General features: G+C 53.9%; 1 protein-coding gene across 2 annotated transcripts in view; it reads right to left on the reverse strand.

Annotated features, from left to right (window-relative positions):
• Positions 1-12,478: 12,478 nt before the first annotated feature.
• The window catches only part of FOXP4 (forkhead box P4), a 70,970-nt gene continuing 69,175 nt past the window's right edge, over positions 12,479-14,273 (reverse strand). For both annotated transcript variants that reach the window (XM_056511603.1, XM_056511602.1), the window contains exon 17: positions 12,479-14,034. In XM_056511603.1, coding sequence (XP_056367578.1) covers positions 13,890-14,034 — 145 coding nt within the window. In that variant the 3' untranslated portion in view covers positions 12,479-13,889. The remainder of the gene's footprint in view (positions 14,035-14,273) is intronic.

The raw sequence follows: 14,273 nt of genomic DNA on the forward strand, positions 1-14,273 counted from the left end.
TCCGGGGCCGGCCCCGCTTTTGGGATTTCACAGCCGCCGCTGCGCTCCCCGCGCTGGGCTGGGGAAAACTGCGGGGGGAGCAGCGGGGCTGAGCTGTGCTGGGACCCCCGTGGGTGTTGGAGCTCTGCGTGGGTGTTTGAACCCCCCTGGGGGGGTGTTGGAGCCCTTTGGGATGGTGTGTGGAGCCCCTTGGGTGGGTGTTGGACTCTCGGGTGGGTGTTGGACCCCTCAAGTGGGTGTTTGAGTCCCTCGGGTGGGTGTTGGACCCTCGGGTGGGTGTTGGACCCTCCAGGTGGGTGTTGGACCCTCAGGTGGGTGTTGGACCCTCAGGTGGGTGTTTGAGTCCCTCGTGTAGGTGTTTGAGCCTTTGGGGTGGTGTTTGGAACCCCGCGGGTGGGTGTTTGAACCCCCCTGGGGGGGCGTTTGGGTCCTTTGGGATGGTGTGTGGAACCCCTCGGGTGGGTGTTGGACTCTCGGGTGGGTGTTTGAGTCCCTCGGGTGGGTTTTGGAACCCTCAGGTGGGTGTTGGACCCTCCAGGTGGGTGTTGGACCCTCGGGTGGGTGTTGGACCCTTCAAGTAGATGTTTGAGTCTCTCGGGTGGGTGTTGGACCCTCCAGGTGGGTGTTGGACCCCTCGGTGGGTATTTGAGCCCCCTGAGTGGGTGTTTGGGTCCCCCGGGTGGGTGTTGGACCCTCAGGTGGGTGTTTGAGCCCCCTGAGTGGGTGTTTGGGTCCCCCGGGTGGGTGTTGGACCCCTCAAGTGGGTGTTTGAACCTCCCTGGGGGTGTTTCAGCCTTTGGGATGGTGTGTGGAACCCCTCGGGTGGGCGTTTGAGCCCCCCGGGTGCCTGCTGCAGCGTCTCCACTTTCTCCCACGCAGAAAAGCCACGAGACAACTTTATAAAGTCCCCGACTCCTGGCGTGGCCTCTGCCGGCCCCGCCCCTCCCTGCCTCAGTTTCCCCGACTGGAAAATGAGGTTCAGTGCCTGGGGCGGTGCCTGGGGTTGCTGGGCTGGGAGGTGACGGTGTCACCGTGTCACCGCGTCACCGTGTCACCGCGTCACCGTGTCACCGTGTCACCGCCACCAGAGCAGCCCTGACAGTGCAGAGAAATCCGGGTTGGAGCAGCAGCAGCAGCAGCAGCAGCAGCAGCAGCAGCAGCAGCAGCAGCAGCACACCCAGCCCGGAGTTCAGGCTTTGCCGTGTCCCCGCAGGGCCCCACGGGGATTTGTCACCGTGTCACGAGGAGCCGGTGGGATGTTTGCGGGGTTGTTTTCAATCCCACTGCGGCGTTTTCCTGTGTTTAAGAGCCCAGCGTGCAAAGCACCCCTGGGAGAGCTGGAGCCGGCCCAGCAGCAGCAGCAGCAGCGGGACAGAGTGACAGTGTGACAGTGGCACTGTCGCTTTGTCCCACTGCCCACTGTCACCCTGTCCCACTGTCACTCTGTCTCACTGCCACTCTGTCTCTTTGTCACCATGCCCTCCCCGCTGAGCGGGTCTGGGGTCAGCTCCCCCCGCTGGATTTTGCAATTTTGGAATTGCACTGGATTTTATTTGGGAATTTCGGCTCCGTGCTCGCAGAGCGGGGCTGGCGCCAGGGGATGCCACAGCCCTGCTGCCACCGCTGTCCCCAGCGCGGCCCGGCAGGGACAAGGGACAGGCTCTGAGGTCGCACGGGAAGGAAGCGCTCGGGAGGTGGGAATGAGGAGTCACGAAGCCGCCTGACCCTCGGGATTTCCCGGGAGCTCCATCCCCGAGGCAGGGCTGTCCCGGCGGCTCCGCGATGTCCCTCCTTGGGAAATCCGCCCCACCGGCAGATTTTGGGAGATTTTGAGAGCTGATCCCGGCCTGGATTTGGCCCCTTTTGTGTCAGCACGGTCCCTTTTTCTTTTTTTCCTTCTTCTCTATTTTCCCTTTTTCTCCTTCTTTCCCTTTCCCCCATTTTCCTCTATTCTACTTTTCCCCTCTTTCCTTTTTATTTTTTCCGTTTCCTTTTATCCTTTTTTCTTTTCCCCCCATTTTTTCCCCCCTTTCCTTTCCCACTTTTCCCCTCACTCTTATTTAACTCATTTTTGGAACAAGTTTACAGCTGCCAAGGGGCTTTTATCACCCATTGCTATTTGGCCCCTTTTGTGTCCCTCCAGCCTCCTGCTCTGGTGGATTTTGGGTTCTCAGGGGGATTTTTAATGCAGGGACAGCACAGACCGGGGGGCTCAGCTCTGCTGATGGATGGATGGATGGATGGATGGATGGATGGATGGATGGATGGATGGATGGATGGATGAGAAAAGGGAGCCCAGGAGGGCTGGAATTGCCTGGAGATGGTGGGAGCCATCTGGGGACTATGGAGAGTAAATCTGGGAGTATTTGGGGAGCAGATCTGGGAGTTTTGGGGTGCAGATCTGGAGATTTTGGGGTGCAGATCCAGGGGTTATGGAGTGCAGATCTGGCTCTGCCAGGGGAGAACAGAGCCAGGAGTTTGGGTGCTGGTGCTCGGCTCAGGGATGGGTGGAGATGAGCATCTCTCTTCCCCTGAAATGACAGCTTGGCTTAATAACCTAAAAAAAAAAAAAAAAAAAAAAAAAAAAAAAAAAAATCAAAGAGTAATGGGGAAGCTGAATGACAGTTTTGGGGGGTCCAGGATATGTGCAGCCCTGGGTTTGGGGCTCCCCAAGCTGGCAGCCCCCAGCACGGTGGGAGCCATCAGGGAAGTGTTTTACAGGGATTTTGGGCCTGGAGAGCAGCTCAGGTGCCACCTGTGCCACGGGCATTGGGACAGCCAGGAAAAAAAAAAAAAAAAAAATCCGTGCTGGTGCTTGGCATCAGCAGTGATGGAGCAGCAACCACTGCCCGCCCTCGCTGGGGCTGGGTGGGCTGGGTGGAAATCCGGCCCCATCCTGGCTCTGGAAAACTCCAGGGATGGAGGGGAGCAGGAAAACCCTCGCTGCGTCCAGGGGGTCACGGCTTGCTCAGCACACTGAAAAGAGTCCGCTGAAATTAAGGATTTTTTTTTCTCTCCAAAATGTAACTGTGAAGAAAGGACGATGGAAAGGAGCAGCCTGAGCAGGGGCTCAGTCCGAGTGAACCCCGCGATCCCACCCAGCCTCATCCTGCGCTGCTCCGGGGAAGGCAGCGGGATCTGGCCGGATTTGGGAAAACAAGGCGGTTCCTGTAGGTGTGGGACTGCTCTGACCCACATTCACAAACTCTGGCACCCGGCTCCGCTCCCGGCGCCGCCGCCGCCAAAGTAAACGCGGCCCGGCGCTCGCAGCTCCCGGCTCGGGGGGAGCAGGGGCTGGGCGCCAGCTGCCCTGGATCTGCACCCCAAAACTTCGGGATCTGCACCCCAAAACTCCCGGATCTGCACCCCAAAACTCCCAGATCTGCACCCCAAAACCCTCGGATCTGCACCCCAAAACTCCCGGATCTGCACCCCAAAACTCCAGGAACTGCACCCCAAAACTCCCGGATCTGCAATCCCAAAACTCCCAGATCTGCACCCCAAAACTTCCGGATCTGCACCCCAAAACTCCCAGATCTGCACCCCAAACCCTCGGATCTGCACCCCAAAACTCCCGGATCTGCACCCAAAACTCCAGGAACTGCACCCCAAAACTCCCGGATCTGCACCCTAAAACTCCCAGATCTGCACCCCAAAACTTCCGGATCTGCACCCCAAAACTCCCGGATCTGCACCCCAAACCCTCGGATCTGCACCCCAAAACTCCCGGATCTGCACCCCAAAACTCCCAGATATGCACCCAAAACCCTCGGATCTGCACCCCAAAACCCTCGGATCTGCACCCCAAACCCTCGGATCTGCACCCCAAAACTCCCGGATCTGCACCCCAAACCCTCGGATCTGCACCCCAAAATTCCCAGATTTGCACCCCAAAACTTCCAGATTTGCACCCCAAACCCTCGGATCTGCACCCCAAACCCTCGGATCTGCACCCCAAAGTTCCCAGATCTGCACCCTAAAATCCCCTGGATCTGCACCTCAAACCCCCCGGGCCTGCCTGCACCCCATCACCTCCAGATCTGCACCCCAAAACTCCCGGATCTGCACTCCATAACCCCTCGATCTGCACTCTAAACCTTCCAGATCTGCACCCCAAACCCCTCTGGATCTGCACCCCAAAAATCCCAGATCTGCACCCCAAAACTCTCAGATCTACCCCCCAAACCCCACAGATCTACACCCCAAAACCCCACAGATCTACACCCCAAAACCCCACAGACCTACACCCCAAACCCCACAGATCTACACCCCAAAACCCCACAGACCTACACCCCAAAACCCCACAGGTCTACACCCCAAAACCCTCAGGGTCTACACCCCAAAACCCCACAGACCTACACCCCAAACCCCACAGACCTACACCCCAAAACCCCACAGACCTACACCCCAAACCCCACAGACCTACACCCCAAAACCCCACAGGACCTACACCACAAACTCCACAGATCTACACCCCAAAACCCTCAGGGTCTACACCCCCAAATCCCACAGATCTACACCCAAAACCCCACAGATGTACACCCAAAACCCCACAGATGTACACCCCCAAACCCCACAGATCTACACCCCAAAACCGTCAGGGTCTACACCCAAACCCCCACAGACCTACACCCCAAAACCCACAGATCTACACCCCAAACCCCCACAGACCTACACCCCAAAACCCCACAGATCTACACCCCAAAACCCTCAGGGTCTACACCCAAATCCCACAGATCTACACCCAAAACCCCACAGATGTACACCCAAAACCCCACAGACCTACACCCCAAACCCCACAGATCTACACCCCAAAACCGTCAGGGTCTACACCCAAACCCCCACAGACCTACACCCAAAACCCCACAGACCTACACCCCAAACCCCACAGACCTACACCCCAAAACCCACAGATCTACACCCCAAACCCCCACAGACCTACACCCCAAAACCCCACAGACCTACACCCCAAAACCCCACAGGTCTACACCCCAAAACCCTCAGGGTCTACACCCCAAACCCCACAGACCTACACCCCAAAACCCCACCCATCTACACCCCAAACCCCACAGACCTACACCCCAAACCCCACAGACCTACTCCCCAAAACCCCACAGACCTACACCCCAAACCCCACAGATCTACACCCCAAACCCCACAGACCTACACGCCAAAACCCTCAGGATCTACACCCCAAAACCCACAGATCTACACCCCAAATCCCCACAGATCTACACCCCAAACCCCACAGATCTGCACCTCAAAACCCTCAGGGTCTACACCCCAAACCCCACAGACCTACACCCCAAAACCCCACAGACCTACACCCCAAACCCCCACAGATCTACACCCCAAAACCCGCAGACCTACACCCCAAAACCCGTGGTTCCCCCACATCTCCCCATCCCCCAGACTGGATCTGCTGGAAATCGAAACCTCTTTGACCTTCCCGTCTCCGGCGAGGATTTAGCGCTAAATCCCCGACTTTGGGTTCAAAGAGGGTTTTGCAACATTCCCGGCATCCATCCCTCCGCAGAAAAAAAAAGAAATAAATAAAAGAAAACTGGTGTGATCCTGGAAAACAAGGAATGAAACAGCCCCGGAGTGAGGTGGGGCCGTGCCGTGGTTTTTTTTGGGGTCTGAGCCATCACCCCATGATTTGTGGAGAATTCCCCAGTCCCAGCTCACACACAAAGTCTCTAAACAAAATAAAATAAAATAACCTCCTCTGGTGGGGGAAGGAGGCTCTGCCTGCCTGGCCGGGTCTGCAGTGAATGACCCCACTGTGCTGCTGAAAGATTTTGATGAGTCACGAGCTATTTTTGTAAATAATTTAGAAAAAAAAAAAAAAAAGGCAAAAAAAAGGCAAAAAAAAAAAAAAAAAAAGGAAATGGACGCTTAATATTAAGAAAAAGCAAAAGGAAAAGAAGGAAATGGACGTTTAATATTAAAAAAAAAGCAAAAGGAAAAGAAGGAAATGGACGTTTAATATTAAAAAAAAGCAAAAGGAAAAGAAGGAAATGGACGTTTAATATTAAAAAAAAAAGGCAAAAGAAAAAGAAGGAAATGGACGTTTAATATTAAAAAAAAAAAGATAAAGTAGGAAATGGACATTTAATATTAAAAAAAAAGGCAAAAGATAAAGAAGGAAATGCACATTTAATATAAAAAAAAATAAAAGGGGACCCTGTGAACAATCATCTTTGGAAGATTGAAAAATTAAAGACTTCCCCAAAATTTCCTGTGTTCCCTCCACTCTGTACTTTGTCCTGGGGGGCTGAGCAGAAATTCAATGGATTTGGGCGTGAAAAAAATTCCATGGATTTGGGTGTGAAAAAAAATTCCATGGATTTGGGTGTGAAAAAAATTCCATGGATTTGGGGCAAAGCTTTGGGATGTGCAAAAATTCTGTGGATTTGGGTGGGAAAAAATTCCATGGATTTAGGGCAAAGCATCAGGGTGAGCAAAATCCCCATGGATTTAGGGAAAAACATCAGGGTGTGCAAAAATTCTGTGGATTCGGGGCAAAAAATCAGGGTGTGAAAAAATCCATGGATTTGGGTGGGAAAAAATTCCATGGATTTGGGTGTGAAAAAAAATTCCATGGATTTGGGGCAAAGCTTTGGGATGTGCAAAAATTCTGTGGATTTGGGTGGGAAAAAATTCCATGGATTTGGATCAGGGTGAGCAAAATCCCCACGGATTTGGGAAAAGCATCGGCCCAGCTGGAGAGAAGGGAGGGACCCGTGTGGCTCTGGAGCACCCTGAGGGAAGAGCAGTTTTTTGGGGTGCAGGAAGTTGTGCACCAGGCTGGGGTGAGCGTTCCCAGTGTCCCCTCCGATCCACAGACTGGTTTTGCAATCAAACTGGGAGAGCTCTCACGTCCGTGCCAAGAAAAAACAGCAACAACAACAAAAAAAAGGGATAAAAAAGTTTCGAGTTGAGAAGTTAAAATATCCGAGTGTTAAATCCATCAGAGGCTGGGATGGTCCCAGGCACGAGCTGAGGGAGCTGCGGGACTGGGGGGGATGGGGACACGGGGAGGGGACAGACAGGGGACACTGGGAGGGGACAGACAGGGGACACTGGAGGGGATGGGGACACCTGGAGAATAGGAGATCCTTTTGCAGGGGCTGCTGTTGCCCCATCCCATCCCATCCCATCCCATCCCATCCCATCCCATCCCATCCCATCCCATCCCATCCCATCCCATCCCATCCCATCCCATCCCATCCCATCCCATCCCATCCCATCCCATCCCCACCAATCCTCCCAGTAAACATTTAGGGGCTGGGAAGAGCTGGGGAGGGGGAACTGGAACCCCAACACTGATGGAGCCACTTTTTTCCCCCCTTCTCCTTCCCAGGCTGGTCACTGCTCCTGGATGGATTTTCTGGGAGAATTTCCTCACTGAAAAAGGGTCAGGAATTGGGAAGGAGCTGCCCAGGGAGGTGATGGAGTTTCCAGCCCTGGAGATTTTCCAGCTGGGGGTCACAGACAGATGTGTTGGGTTGATGTGGCCAGAAATGTGGATTCTGTCCCAGTGCCCCTGATCTCCTGGCACACATTATCTGCTCATGGGCCATCTTTAAACCAGCTGGGCAATCATCTTTATCTTCCCACAGCCCATCCTCCCTCCAGGAGATATCTCCTGTTCATGGCCACTGAGTCCCAGGGCATGGCTGATAAAATTCCATCATCCCACTGGGAGATGCTCCAGCCAGGGGAGGAGCCAAGCCTTTCCTACCCAGAGAAAAACTGACATTTGGAACACCAGAGCAGCCTTTGCCACTGGATCCCAGAGGAAAGCCAGACCTTTGCACATCATCCCTGGAGCTTCAGAGGAAACTGCACCTTCTCCAGGAGCACTGCTCCAGCTGAACCACATCTGCCCCTGCAGGAGGATGCAGCCACCATTGAATGGGACTGTGCCAACACCCTGACTGACTGACGGGTGTCAGCTTGGATTCTGACTCTGGCAGGGTTTGGGATTGTTCTGTGTAATACTGCATTTCTATTTGAATTTTCCTAGTAAAGAACTGTTATTCCTAATTCCCATATCTTTGCCTGAGAGCCCCTTAATTTCCAAATGATAATAATTTGGAGGGAGGGGTTTACATTCTCCATTTCTTCTGCCTTTCTTGGCAGACACCTGCCCTTCACACCAGGACAACAGATCTCAGAGCCCAGTAATTCCATAAATTCTATAAAAACTCTTTCGAATTTTTTCCCCCCAAAAACCTTAAGCAAAGCAGGCCAGCAGCACGATAGGTAATTTCATTTATTGCATTTTATAATGCCATTGTCCATACAGATTACATGCAGCTAGACCTACTGTACAAGGGTTTACCGTCTGCCCACGCAGACACACGGAGCTCGGAGTACAAATACACAGCCAGGCGATTTCCTTTATACAGCACGAGGAGGGAGGCAGGGAGGGAGGGAAGGAGTCACTTTTTACACACCCGCCCTCCCCTCCGCCCCCTCGGACCTCACCCCACCTCGCCAGCATCACCCTCCCACCCAGCGCCGCCGGGGATGGGGATAAAACGGGGAAAAATCCCAAAAAAAACCCCCCCAAATCAAACAGGAAAAGGTGGTGGCAGCGCTGGGGATGCCCCCAATCTGTCGTGGCTCCATCCCCTGGCTCTGGATTTCCAGGACAAAAACCAAGATCCAGGGAGATGCTGCGGGGTGTGAGGTTGGCCAGGGGTGTAAACAAAGCAAAAAAAACCCTTTGGTTTGATGCAGGTTCAGCTGCTGCTCTCCCATCCCCTCTGCCCAGCAGCTCCTCCCTCCCAGCATTGGGTTCTGACCCCCTTTCCCCAGGTTTGGGGAAAAGAAATCATTGAGGAATTAAAATAACAGAACAAACAAACATGGGAAAGTGATTCCTTCAGTGGGAGATACCAGAAAAATGCCTTTAGGTCCTCACAGAAATGCCCCAAGGGTGGAGAGAAATAAGAAATAAACCACAAAAATACAGAATAACCCTCCCCCCAAAAAAAAGAACAATTTGTATGGGTAGGTTGAAAGCCAGAAAATCTCTATCTCAATATATACAGACACACAATTCTGCCACGTGTTTGGTCCTTGATCCTCCCTCCCGCAGCATTTGAGGTAAAACTCGCAGAATTCCGGAAAATTCCAACCAAAAATGAACCAGAGTGGGGTGGGGAGGGAGGAGGCAGCGAGGCAGGAGGGGACAGGCAGTACCTGGGGGTAAGAGGAATTAAATTTAAATTTAAATTTACCCCTGAGTATCAAACTGGGCACGTTTCCCTTTTTGGAATCGTGGAATTCCCGGGGGGAAAGGCATCACCTGGAGCCACTGGGATTTTCCAAACCTGTGCATTGTGTTTTAAGGGAAAAAAAACAACCCCTCCTTTATATTTATATAATTATTTATATATATATAATATATAGGGAGTGCTCTTGGGAGTTGGGATGGGGCCAAGGAATTGGGAATTCTCAGAACTGGGGGATGCTCAGGGTGGTGATGAGGATTTTGGCTGAATCCATGAGGATCATGGAATGGATTTTGGGAGTGTTTGTACCTCTGGAAAAGCTTAAAAAAAAAAAAAATAATCACACCCCGAGGAGGTGGAAAAAAAAAAAAAAAAAGAGAGAGAGAAGGAAGGTGAAGCAAAAAGGGCAGGAATGGGAAAAAAGGGGAGCAGCCACTGAACCCCCCCAAAAAATCAATGAGGGGTTGGCAAAAAGGGAAAATAATTCCCAAAATCCCAAAAGCCTGGATGGAGGCAGAGATTCCCTGTGGAGGGTGAGGGGTGGATGAGCATCCCAAAATTCCCTCCCTTCCTGCTCCTTGCTGGGAATAAAGCAGCAATAGGTGATAAAACCCGCATGGCAGCTGTAAACTTGTCCCAAAAATGAGTTAAATTAAAGAGTGAGGGGGAAAAGGGGAAAAAAATGGGGGAAAAAGAAAAATGGGTAAAATAAAGAGGAAAAAAGAAAAAGGCAAAAAGGATAGAAAAGAGGGGGAAAGTGGAATAAAGGAAAATGGGGGAAAGGGGAAAGAAGGAAAAAATAGCGGGGGGGGGGGGGAAGAAAAAAGAATGAAAAAAATAAGCAAAAAAGAAAAAAAGATTAAAAAAAAAAAGGGAAGGGAGAAAAGTGGAATAAGGAAAAATAGGGCAAAAAGAAAAAAGGAAAATAAGGGAAATAAAGCAAAAATAAAAAAGGAAGAGAGGAAAAAGGGGGCATAAGGGGAGTAAAGAAAAAGGAAGAAAAAAGAAGAGGAAAAAGGAACAAAACGGGGAAAAGGGAAAGAAAAAAATAGAAAAAAAAAAAAGAAAAAAGAAAAAAAAAAAAAAAGAAAAATAGGAAAAAATAAATCAGATGGGGAAAATCCACGGTGCCTCGCAGCTCCTTGGGCAGCACAAGGGGGGCTCGGTTGGTGCCCCCCAAGCCGGGCAGGGTCCTTGGTGCCCGGGAAGGATCCGGGAATGGGGAATGAACCGGGAAGGAGCCGGGAAGGAGCTGGGAAGGAGCCGGGAATGTGCTGGGAACGGGGAATGAAACAGGAATGAACCGGGAATGGGGAATGATCCGATAATGATCCGGGAATGAGCCAGGAATGAACCGGGAATGAACCGGGAAGGAGCCGGGAATGTGCTGGGAACGGGGAATGAAACAGGAATGAACCGGGAATGGGGAATGATCTGAGAATGATCCGGGAATGAACCGGGAATGAACCGGGAATGGGGAATGATCCGATAATGATCCGGGAATGAACCGGGAATGAACCGGGAATGATCCGATAATGATCCGGGAATGAACCGGGAATGAACCGGGAATGATCCGATAATGATCCGGGAATGGGGAATGATCCGGGAATGATCCGGGAATGATCCGGGAATGATCCGGGAAGGAGCCGGGAATGTGCCGGGAACGGGGAATGAAACAGGAAAGAACCGGGAATGGGGAATGACCCGATAATGATCCGGGAATGAACCGGGAATGATCCGGGAATGAACCGGGAAGGAGCCGGGAATGATCCGGGAATGAACCGGGAAGAAGCCGGGAATAATCCGGGAATGAGCCGGGAATGATCCGGGAATGATCCGGGAATGAACCGGGAATGATCCGGGAATGATCCGGGAATGATCCGATAATGATCCGGGAATGAACCGGGAATGAACCGGGAATGATCCGGGGATGAACCGGGAATGATCCTGGAATGATCCGATAATGATCCGGGAATGAACCGGGAATAAACCGGGAATGATCCGGGAATGAACCGGGAAGGAGCCGGGAAGGAGCCGGGAATGATCCGGGAATGAGCCGGGAATGATCCGGGAATGAACCGGGAATGATCCGGGAATGATCCGGGAAGGCGCGGCGCTGTCCCGGCGCTGTCCCGGCGCTGTCCCGGCGCTCGGCACCGCGAGCCGCGGGCACGGGTGACACCTAGAGGGGGGACGGGGGGAGCGGGGAAATCCCGGGAAATCCTGGGAAATCCTGGGATTCGGGCACGGCAGAGACACCGAGACACCGGGGGGACACGGGGGGGGACACAGAGGGGACAGAGGGGGGACAGAGGGGGGACACAGGGACCCCCGCAGCCACCCGGGCATTGGGGATGCGCTGGGCAAGGAAAAGGGCGAGGGGAGTCCGGGCTCACCCCGGGGACACCCCACAGCGCCAGGAGCCCCTCGGGTGACAAATGAGGAGAGGTGACACCCTCACCCCACCCAAAAATCCGTGTGTGGCATTGTCAGCCCACAGAGCGGCTCCTGGGATGCCAACAACGACAGACCCCCGGGAATGCCTCATCCCGGGATAACGGCGATGGAGAGGGATGGAGGCGACCTCGGGGTCACTTCTGGCATTAAAAACCAGAGCAAAGCCCCTCACAACCTGCCGGGTGGTGCCAGGACAGCCAGAGCCAGCCTGGCTGTGCCCCAGGATGAGCCCCAGGGGAGGGGAAAAATCCCAGGGAAGGGGAAAAATCCTATGGGATAAATCCCAGGGAAGGGGATAAATCCTACGGGAGGGGGATGAACCTCAGGGAAGGGGATGATTCTCAAGGGAAGGGATGATTCCCATGGAAGAAGATGAATCCCAAGGAAAGGGATGATTCCCAATGAAGGGGATAAATCCTATGGGAGGGGGATGAATCTTATGTGAGGGGGATGAACCTCAGGGAAGGGGATGATTCCCAAGGGAAGGATAAATCCTATGGGAGGGGATGATTCCCATGGAAGAGGATGAATCCCAGGGAAAAGGATGAATCCCAAGAAAAGGGATGATTCCCAGGGAAGGGGATGATTCCCAAGGAAGGGGATGCTCCTGAAGGAAGGTGATGCCCCCCAGAACCACCACAGGACACTGGCAATGCTCCAGGAGGAGCCTGGCACAGGGTACCCACATCACCACCCCAGAAAGAAAGAGCAGGGAGAAGAGGGGTGTTTGGTTGTGTTGTTCTCGTTATTATTAAATTTTTTTTGTGTGTGTGTGTGATTTTTTTTTTTTTTTTTTTTTTTTTGGCACGAATACCATCTGTTCACCTGAACTACGGACCTTCTGTCTCTAGAAATCTTTTGGTATCTTCCCATCTGGACGCAAACAAAAGGATGAGGAAAAGAAAAGATGAAAAGCAGAATTCCATCCCCCCCACCATCAGCTTGGGGGTCACAGCCAGATTTGGCCACCACAGGGATCCTCCAGGGCCAGCTCTGATGACCCCCAGGTCCCCTTTGCTCCACCACAGCCCTGCCCCAGCTCTGGGGGTGCAGTGGGAGGCACAGGGAGCTTTTCCCTGAAGGGAAATGGGAGCAGTGACCATCCCTGCTGGCTGGGAGGTGACACTGACGTCCAGCAGGAGGGAGGGAGCTGTGTCCTCACTGCCAGCACTGCTGGGGTGGGCAGAACTGCTGGGAATGGTCAGTACTGCTGGGAGAGGTCAGCACTGATGGTCAGCAATGCTGGGGGTGCTCAGCACTGATGGTCAGCAATGCTGGGAGAGGTCAGTATTGCTGGGAGAGGTCAGCACTGATGGTCAGCACTGCTGGGGGTGGTCAGAACTGGTGGTCAGCCCTGCTGGAGGTGGTCAGTAGTGCTGGGGTGGGCAGAACTGATGGGGTGGTCAGTACTGCTGGGAGAGGTCAGCACTGATGGTCAGCACTGCTGGGGATGGTCAGTACTACTGGGGATGGTCAGCACTGATGGTCAGTACTGCTGGGGATGGTCAGCACTGATGGTCAGCACTGCTGGGGTGCTCAGCACTGCTGGTCAGCCCTGCTGGGACCAGCAGCCCCCTCCAGCTGGGGCTCAGGGAGGCTGGGCCAGCCGCTCGCCAGGCAGAGGTGACCAGGGGACACCGTGTCCCCTCCGTGCTGCTCCGTGTCCATCCCAGCTCCGTGACAAACCCCTCACCCTGCAGAGCGCTCAGCCCCGCTCCTGCTGCTCCTTCCCCCACGAGCTGCACGTGGGGAGGCTCCAAGAGCCAGAGGTGACAGCAGGGGTGACACAGGGGTGACACAGGGGTGACACAGGCTCCTGCCATCGCTCCCCGGGGCTCCCTGCAGCAGGGACCATTTCGGACAGCAACAACCAACCTGCCATCCTCGTCCACCAGTCACTGACCAAGGGAGGAGGGCAGGGAATGTCCAGCTCTTGGGGGTTTGCTCCTCGTGTGGCGGCGGGGCCAGTCCGTCCCCGGGCAGTGGCAGCGTGAGGGACACGCCAGCAGCAACAGGTCGTTGTCATTGTCATTGTCCCAAGGAAAAAACCTTTTGCGTTGTGGAAGTGCCTTGAAAGAACCAGGACGACGCCCAGGTCACCTTGGGGAGGTGGGAGCGTCGCCGGGTCTCCGTCCAGGAGGGTGGGAAGGGTTTGCCCCTCGGCGGGGGCGGAGGGAGGAGTCCTTAGGACAAGTCTTCCACCGGCAGCTCCTCCTCCAGGTCCCTGTCGTCGGGGATCGTCACATTCTGGTTGGTGGTGGCCATCAGTGACACGGGCCTGCTGTCGTCCTCCGCCTCGGCTGGCTCCTCCTTCACGTGCACGGGGTGGCTGCGGGCAAGGGGAGCCTTCAGCCTGGGGTGGGTCCCACCACCCAAAACTCCCCGAATATTTTGGTCCAGAGCATCCCTCATCTTGGGAACAGGAACTAAACACCCCTTGCTATGAGAGCTGCCCACAGGGAGCTCCTGGTGGATGTGGGAAGGGGGAGCCTTCAGCCTCAGAGACCAGGTCCCACCACCCAAAACTCCCCGAATTATTTGGTCCAGAGCATCCCTCACCCTATGGAT

This window comes from Oenanthe melanoleuca, chromosome 26 (assembly GCF_029582105.1).
Source record: "Oenanthe melanoleuca isolate GR-GAL-2019-014 chromosome 26, OMel1.0, whole genome shotgun sequence".
NCBI classification, from domain to species: Eukaryota; Metazoa; Chordata; class Aves; order Passeriformes; family Muscicapidae; genus Oenanthe; species Oenanthe melanoleuca.